Source organism: Myotis myotis, unplaced genomic scaffold (assembly GCF_014108235.1).
Source record: "Myotis myotis isolate mMyoMyo1 unplaced genomic scaffold, mMyoMyo1.p scaffold_m19_p_26, whole genome shotgun sequence".
NCBI lineage: Eukaryota > Metazoa > Chordata > Mammalia > Chiroptera > Vespertilionidae > Myotis > Myotis myotis.
In genome coordinates this window covers 316,785-325,985 of record NW_023416331.1, presented here as the reverse complement: position 1 = coordinate 325,985, position 9,201 = coordinate 316,785, and the positions used below count along the sequence as shown (strand labels likewise).

Genomic DNA, 9,201 nt, shown 5'->3' with positions numbered 1-9,201 from the left:
TTATGTCACTATATATGTTACAAGCAATTTAATGCAGGGACTCTGACATTGTTTCTGTATATCCCATATTACTAGAACAGTGCCTTGCAAGCATTAGGCCCACCATGAGAATTTGTTGGTTGGTTGGTTAGGCTATCACAAATATAATATTTGTCAAAAAACATTATACATATTTTTAATAAAAATGTTTTATTTCAGAAAGTATCCAGGCTTTCTTGACTAAGTAATATAAGTATCAACTTATAAAAAGGTTGGAAACAGGTTTGTGGCTGAGAGGTCTAAAAATGGTGAAACTTCTAAAGATATATGGATCATAAGCATTCTATAGTTATAATCCATTTAAGCAATGGCTGGGATATGACTCGGATCTGGGCGATAGGATCCATAATAATCAGTTGTCACACGGGCTTTCCTTTCATTTATCTTCACTCTGCCTCCTTTCATTGTACTTCCTTCATTTAATTGCCTGTCTCCTTTTTTGCTTCTGCTTTTTTACGCTTGACTTGTGGTTCTTTCTTTCCCTTAACTTGGTCCTTTCCTTCACCACTTTTCTTGTCTTTGGCATCAGTTTCTTTCGTATCTTCAGTCTTTCCTGCATCTTCCTTTTCTTTGACCTGGTTTCCTTTAGCTTCAGAACTCTCAGTGTTTTCTTGAGGTTTCTGACCTTGTGGTGTCCCAGCCTCACTCTTCTTTACTTTCGCTTTTGGTCCTTTTGGTGTTTTGGCCTCACTCTTCTTCACTTGAGATTCTGGTCCTTGTGGTATTTCCACCTCACCCTCCTTTTCTTGAGATGCTGCTTGTCCTTGTGGTATTTCCACCTCATTCTCCTTTTCTTGAGTTGCTTGTCCTTGTGGTATTTCCACCTCATTCTCCTTTTCTTGAGTTGCTTGTCCTTGTGGTATTTCCACCTCATTCTCCTTTTCTTGAGATGCTTGTCCTTGTGGTATTCCGGCCTCACTCGCCTTTACTTGGGCTTCCTCTCTTCTTGGCATTCCCATATCACTTCCCTTTACCTTGGCCTCCATGTCTATCTTCCCTGTGTCCAAATCAGTGTCTTTTGCTTTTCTTTCTGACTTTGTTTTGTGCACCAAGGACTCCTCAGAACCTGTGAAGGAGATTTCCTTCTTTAGTGCTTCCTTGTTTTTGTCTTCGCTACGCTTTGACTTTGCAGTGCCTCCAGTTTTTAGAATCGAGACTCTGGGATCTGATTTTTTTGCAAGTTCTCCATCCATGTAACCTGGAAATATAACTGAGCACACAACAAAAGTGCACAATTCAGATAAGTACTTTCTCTATATTCCTACTTTCCCCCCTGATAGTGGTTTCCTTTCTTTCTTTCTTTTTTTTTTTTGTGTCTTAAAACTGACAGGCTGGAGATAACTTGAGTTTTTCCTGAAAATATAAAATGGTGGAATGCTACACGTGAAATTATATTAAGTGTTGATAACATTCCAGACTCTTTCGATAAATTGGAAGATTAATGAAAGATAAAGTAAAATGTAGTATAAGCGAGCTGGCATTTGTTCAGTATGTTCTACCAAATGAATAATGCTGAATAGGAGCTAAAGAAGGATGTATTCGGAAAAGAAATATAATTTAATTTTAGAAACAATTGTGGAAAGAAACAATATTGTTTCTTAAAATAGAAAAAGGAAGTTCAAAATATACTTTCCATATTAAATAAAAGCACATCTCATTGTGCAAAAGTAATAATAGTGCTAGTTGATATTAATTAAGTGCTCACCACATACCAGGCACTCACTGTTCTGAGCACTTTATACACATTAACTTATGTAATCCTCACGATGACCATTTAAGGTAAGGACTATTACTACCCCCATTTTATAGATAAAGAAACTGAGGCACAGAAAGTTTAAATAAGTGTGAATATGGTCATGAAATTAGCAGGTGGTGGAGCTAGGATTTGAACTGAGCAGTTAGACTCCAGAGTTCAGTTTTAATCACTACTACTAGACTGTTTCTTGCAATATGGGCTAACTCACTTTGCAAAAATTTCAGGGACTTTTTATTATGTTTAGGCAAAGCAGCTCTGCTATGTCTTATTTATGTGTTACCTAAAAAGATTGAATTTTTAAGCTAGTTTTTAAAATTTTTTTATTATTATTTTTTAGCAATTTGACTGTCTGAATTAAGAAAAACAAAATCTGTGCTATCAAGAAGAATTGTGTGGATTCATGCTATGGAGCAGAGGTGTGTCTTGCTTTGAACAAAGCTAACATTCAATATTAATATAGTAGAAAGAATACTGAATTTAAAAGCCGAATCAGAACACCTGGGTTTAGTATTCCTGCCAGCAGGGTTTATTTAGGTAAGTCGGTTAACCCCCAAAGACTCACACCTCATATTTAGTTTGTTTGCTCTGCCCACTTTGTAGAGTTAAGTTTTCTAGACAGATAGTTTAAGGAGGATGGCTTTTAGAGTCAGACTAGTTCAAATCTTGGCTCCATACCTAACTAGCTGGGTGACCTTTTGTAAACTTTACTTTCTTATCTGTAAAATGGGAGCAATAGTAGTAACTTCTTCACAAAAGTGTTGTGAGGATTAAATAATATCATCTAAGTAAAGCACTCAGTACAGTGCATGGGACATAGTAAGCAGTCAATAAGTATTGGCTATTACTACAACCAAATGAGACAGACCAGGCAAAAACTTTCTCAAAACTATTAAGACGAGTTATTATTAGTTCCAACCAAATAATTTAGAGGAATGATATATACATTACAGGAAGACTTCTTGCATAATAACTAATTATTTGACTTTTTCAATATTAAAAGCTTTTTGGTACATTTAGAGTTTGTTGTTTGAAAAATTGACATATATAGAACTGTATTTTATCAGTAGTAAAAAGTGAGACACACCTGTATTAGATAGAGAGGTAACTGAATCAAAATGGATGTCGTAGTTCAGTGTTTCCTGTTTGACATTTTAAACTTTTGACACCAAAATAAAAATTTTATTTGAAACTCTGAATTAATGCTTTCTGAACTTTTTATTTTTTTGGTGTATTTTCCTCTCTACCTTGCTCATTAAGATATAGAAACTAGATATTTTATTTTAGACAAACTCATTTCCAATTTTCCAATGAAAGTCAGTGCTACTATATCCCTGGTGCTTCCGTACTGAGAAAAACAGCCCAGGATATCTTGCTATCTGTCAGTATCGCCAGTGGACACCTTCTGTTTGGGGTGTGGTGTGGAGTGAAGAGAGTGTATTTTTCCACCAAAGCGTCTAACTTTATGAATTCAGTGGAATGTACTTCGAAACAAACTGACTTTTCTTAGTTTATGAATAATTTTTAGTTTTACCATCTCTTGGAGGTAATTTATTCCTTATTTACTGTCACTTATACTACTGCATTACCCATTTTTAACCTAAATTTACCTCCTAAATAATATAGATTCTGTCAATCAAAATTAAGTATTCTAGTATTTAAGGAAACAATCAGTGTCTGTTTTAGCTACAATTTTGTAGAATTTATAAAATGTTTATTATTTTTCCCAATACAAAATACCTCCAGTCACTTCTCATAGGATCTTCATACCCTTGAATGTTTTAATATTTTTGATCTCAAACTAAATGAAAGAAATTAGTTTTGCTGGGGATGTATTTTTTAGGAATCTAGTTATCCCATAAAGTGAGGTTCCCTTTATTTCAACTTTGTATTACGGAAGGAAGGCACAAATCATCATTCCACCAAACCCTAAATTCCTCTCTCTCTTCTTCCAGATTTCTAGATGGTGCATCAGTCTTTCCTCCCCCTTGCTCCCCACGAGTTCCATAATACAAATCTTTGTAAATCCTGGCTAAGTGTCCATTCATTGCAGGTGGTAGCTTATACAACAAAATTCTAATAAAATTAAAAGATTTAATCAAGACCTTGAAAATCATTGTAATGTATTCAGGCTGATTAAAAAGTTTAAATTGAAAAAAACATTTTAATTGATAAGTTTTGTCAAAGCTGAAAGATATCAAGAAATAATTATCACATTTAACCATCATAATTGTTATGATTCTTAAATAATGTAGAAAATAGATCAGGGGTTTTCTTAGGAAACTAACATTACTTGGTTCTTAATCCAGTGCCCGCCAGTGAGAGCACAGTCAGATCTGGACTGTAGAAGATGAAGCATCCTGGTTCTCAGACCACGAACCAACATTTAAAAGGTCACATACTTATCAGCTGACTATAGAGGAGAGAAAATTAGGGTCTCAACCTGAGAGGTGATCAAGTCTGATGGGCTGATGTGTCATAAATATTTCTTTGAATAAAGGAATTCAACCTTAACCCTCTTTTATTAAAAATATTAACAGGGAAGAACATGTTTGAAATATTGTCAATAACAATATATCTTTTAAAGTAAAGAAATGAAAAAGTTAAACAGATTGTATTTCTGGCAATTAAAAATCATTTACCAAGAACGAATTCATTTCTAGGAAGGGACTTGGCCTGTGAGCCTTTCTCATCGCCCCTTCCTTTTTAAGGGACATGCTTGGCCTTATCACCTTCCCCAGGTGGGGAGGGCACTTGGGGAGCAGGCACCTCATGACTGCTGGGAATGCCCTCTCTCCCAACTTCACGGCCTCTCCCCCAACCACAAGCCAACCCTCGTTCCAGTGGAAACTGAGGAAGAAGAGTGAGGTGTAAATAGGAGCATCTTTGTGTTTGCCCGTGGTTAGAATGTTTGAGATGCTTGAGTGTATGTCACTACATCTCAGTCTTACTTGCTTCTTATGTTTACAGAGTTTTAAAAATTGCCTTTCTCTTTCATTTCATATGATGGATTTCCTTGAAGAGCTGAGCCTACATTAAATAATCCCGACATAGAGAAATTTGAATTTAGAAAACAGTTAAAAGCCATGCATCAATTTAAATGGATGCCTTTTATTTTTAACCTTTTGTGTGCATTTAATTTACAGCTTCTCTAGTAGATGCATATTTATACTTACAAATATTTGCTTTATAGATAAGGCTTCCGGAGTAATCACAACAAAGGCATTTGTGGTTCAGTATAAGATGCAGTGTGTAGAGGCAGAAGGTGTGTTCACTTTGGGACAGGAAGCCCTGTGTTTGCATCCTGCTTTTTACCAACTCTTTAACCTCGGAAATGCCTGAGCCAGTTTCCTGATCTGTAAAGCAGGGGGTAATAATAGCTACCAAGCAGGGCTATGGTAAGAATAAGAGATACTTACGGGCTTTGAAAATGCCTAGCACAGTGCCTAGTATATAGTAGGTGTTCAATACCTACTATCCCTCAAAGTCAAGTTATTTAGAGGCAATAGAAAATAGATAAGATTTTGTTCTGAACTATTTTTTTTCTATTCATATAATACAGTAGGCCTTTACTTACAACTGAAAAAGAGTTTTGAATTACCAGCGAGGAACTAATGGAATTCAGAACCAATCTTTCTTTTATCGTGTTTTGCTGGGAGTCAGTGAGGAGACTCAGAGTCAGGAAGAGGGCCAGAGATTATGCCACTCTTTTGTGTGAACTTCATCTCCTCTATAGCAATCTCTCCAGAAATAGTTATCGAAAATATTGCTTCATTTTGGAGAATGGGGACATTTAAAATGGCCTTAGAAGCACAAGTATGTATTTTGGGAGTAGAAACAGCCAGGCCAGAAAATAACTATAAACAATGTACAATATCATTTAAGAATAGATAAGGAACTTACCCATAGGAGATAATGCTAAAAATAAAACACAAAAGAAAGATTAGTGGGAATTTTCTAACTCAAGGAGAACCCAGTTCTAATGATACCCTCTGTGGGTAAATGTTCTGCAGGACCAGCGGGGAATGTGGAATCCCCCAGTAATTTCAGCCCCAGGATTGCTGCTGGCCCATGCTCTATCCTCCTCCACAGCAACACTAGGGTGTCATTTAGTTGGTGTGTGGGATTGAATCCTTGATAAGCAATATCCGCTTTACTAATTTCATACCTTCCCATTGTAATTTCCTACTTTCATTGTTTTCACAAGTCAGCCCCCTCGCCCCCCACCACGTTCTCCATCAGATCAGTTTGAAAATGTGTGTTGTTGGTCAATTGTCAATATTGTGTCTTGTCCTGACACCTATTCTTTTTTACATGCATAGCTAATCTATATCTTTTATTAATCTTTATTGTTGAAAGTATTACAAATGCCCCCTTCCCTTCCCCATTGACTCCTTCTAGACTGCACCTGTTGCACCCCCCTCCTCCAGGCCTTTACCAACCTATTGTCTGTGTCCATGTATACCCATACAAGTTCTTTGGTTAATATCTTCCCCCCGGCTCCCCACTTTCCCTCTGAGATTTGACAGTCTGTTCTTTGCTTTTATCTTGGAATCTATTTTGTTCATCAGTTTTTGTTCATTAGATTCCACATATAAGTGAGATCACATGATACTTCTCTTTCTCTGACTGGCTTATTTCACTTAACATACTCTCTAGGTTCCTCCATGCTGTCTCAAAGGGTAAGAGATCCTACTTTTTTACTGCTGCTTAATATTCCATTGTGTAAATGTACCACTAGGAATATGTCTTAAGAAACCTGAAGAACCAATCAGAAAGAATGTATGCTCCCCTATGTTCATAGCAACACAATTTACAATAGCTCAGGTCTGGAAACAGCCCATGTGCCCATCAGTAGATGACTGACACCTATTCTTTACATCAGTTTTAGAGGATTTTCTTTTTTAGTGAAAATTTTTCATTGCCAGATTATAACACAAGGAAAACAGGCTATCTTGTGGGTAGACTTGATGGGAATATATGCCAACAATCTTTGGTAGTAAATAGCCCAAATAAAATATAAGACCATTCTATTTTGTTATAAAATAAACATAGATAAGAGAGAATCAAAGTATGAGAATATAATTTAAGAAATAATGACTAAGTTAGAAGAATGTGGAATACAAAAAAAATTGGAAACAAAATCTCAAGGGTCCTGGATACAATAATAGGTAAGGTAAGGAAATGATCCAAACTTACTGATTTTTCCAGAATCGTCAACTGAAAGAGAAAGACAAACACATCAGTAGATACTGGGATTTCCTATATTTTCCATCCCATAAGTCTCTGCACTGGGTAGAATTTGTGACATGCATTTAAGTTCCATTTATTTAAATGTGGGCAACTTCCACTGCTCTTGTCCTTTAGCTGCTTTATTTAAACACTTTTTATTGAAATATATTTGCACATTTAAGGTGAACAGCACATTAACTTGACACATTTACATATAGTAATATGATTGCCAGTGTAGGGACAATCTATACTAATAAAAGGGTAATATGCTAATTAGACCAATTGACTGGACATCTTCTGGACATCCGACTTCCTTCTGGACAGTTAGGGGGCAACCAGGCCAGCAGGGGAGCAGTTAGGGGACAATTAGACGAGCAAGCAGAGATGGTTAGGGGCAATCAAGCAGGCAGGTAGAGTGGTTAGGGGCAATCAGGAAGGCAGGCAGGTGAGACGTTAGGAGCCAGCGGTCCCGGATTGCAAGAAGGATGATCCCTGCGGGATCAGGCCTAAACCGGCAGTTGGACATTCCCCTGGGTGTCCTGGATTGGAGAGGGTGCAGGCTGGACTGAGGGACCCCCCTCCCTCCATGCACCAATTTTGTGCACCGGGCCTCTAGTCTATATAATAAAAGCCTAAGGGACTGTTACGGTGGAACCACCAGAACGACTGGTCACTATGATGCACACTGACCACCATGGGCTGATGCTCAATGCAAGAGCTGCCCCCTGGTGGTCAGTGTGCTCCCACAGGGGGAGCAGCTGCTCAGCCAGAAGCCAGGCTCATGACTAGTGAGCCTCTTCCACCTCTGCGGCAGCGCTAAGGAGCAATGAGCTGAGCTGTAGAGTCTGCTGGTAAGGAGCCTGCCGCTAAGAAGCAGAGAACCGACCGGTAAGGAGCCAGCAGGTGGACACCCCTCGAGGAGTCCCGGTCTGCGAGGGGGCACAGGCCGGGCTGAGGGACCTCCCTCGCCCAGTGCATGAATTTCATGCACTAGGCCTCTAGTGTTACATAATGATCCTTTCTTTTTTTGTGGTTGGAGTCATATGTTTTAGTCTCTTAGCAAGTTTGATGATTATAATACAATATTATTGTCTACATTTACTATGCTGTGTATTAAACTTCTAGGTCAGTGGTTCTCAACCTTCCTAATGTCGCAACCCTTTAATACAGTTCCTCATGTTGTGGTGACCCCCAATTTCATTGTTACAAATTGAACATAATTAAAGCATAGTGATTAATCACAAGAAAAATATGTAATTTTATATGTGTTTTCCGATGGTCTTAGGTGACCCCTGTGAAAGAGTCGCTTGACTCCCAAAAGGGTCGTGACCCACAGGTTGAGAACCGCTATTCTAGGTCTTATTTATGACTCATTGCAAGCCTGTACTTTTGAACATCTGTCCTATCTCACATCCCTTACTCTCTGGAACTTTCTGTTTTTATAAGTTTGGCTTTATTAGATTCCATATGCAAATGATACCATACAGTACTTGTCTTCCTCTGTCTGTCTTGTTCATCTATATATATAAAAGCCTAAGTGACTGGCTAAATGTTCAACTGTTTGACTGTTTGACAATTTGACCAGTAGCCATGATGCACACTGACCACCAGGAAGCAGACACTCAACGAATAGGCATGGAAACATGGAACAGACTGATGAATCTCAGATGGAAGTGGGAGGGGAGAAGGTGGGAAGAGATTAAACAAAGATCTTATATGCATACTAGAGGCCTGGTGCACAGATTCATGCATGTGTGTGGTCCCTCGGTCTGGCCTGCGGGAATGGGGCTGAAACTGGCAGTCTGACATCCCCCGAGGGGTCCCGGATTGTGAGAGGGTGAAGGCCAGGCTGAGGGACCCCACCAGTGCACGAATCCATGCACTGGGCATCTAGTTTACCAAAATATGCTCAAGGTTCATTTATGTTGTTGCAAATTGCAGATGTCCTCCTTTCACATGGCTGAATAATATCCACTGTGTATATAGGGCACATCTAATTGATCCATTCATCAGTTGATACAGACAGTTAGGTTGTCTCCATGTTCTGGCTATTGAATAATGCTATAATAAGCAAAGGAGTACATACATCTCTTTAATACCCCATTTTCATTTCCTTGTTTAAAAAATTTAACTTTATTGTTGAAAGTTTTACAGATGTTCTCCCCTTCCTCCACTCC

General features: G+C 38.3%; 1 protein-coding gene across 1 annotated transcript in view; it reads right to left on the bottom strand.

Moving 5' to 3' along the window:
• Positions 1-258: 258 nt before the first annotated feature.
• The window catches only part of TSBP1 (testis expressed basic protein 1), an 87,973-nt gene continuing 79,030 nt past the window's right edge, over positions 259-9,201 (bottom strand). The window contains exons 7-9 of the mRNA XM_036356259.1: positions 6,992-7,012; positions 5,696-5,710; positions 259-1,249 (exon numbers count right to left, since the gene is read on the bottom strand). Of these exons, the coding sequence (XP_036212152.1) occupies positions 459-1,249; positions 5,696-5,710; positions 6,992-7,012 (827 nt within the window). The 3' untranslated portion in view covers positions 259-458. The remainder of the gene's footprint in view (positions 1,250-5,695; positions 5,711-6,991; positions 7,013-9,201) is intronic.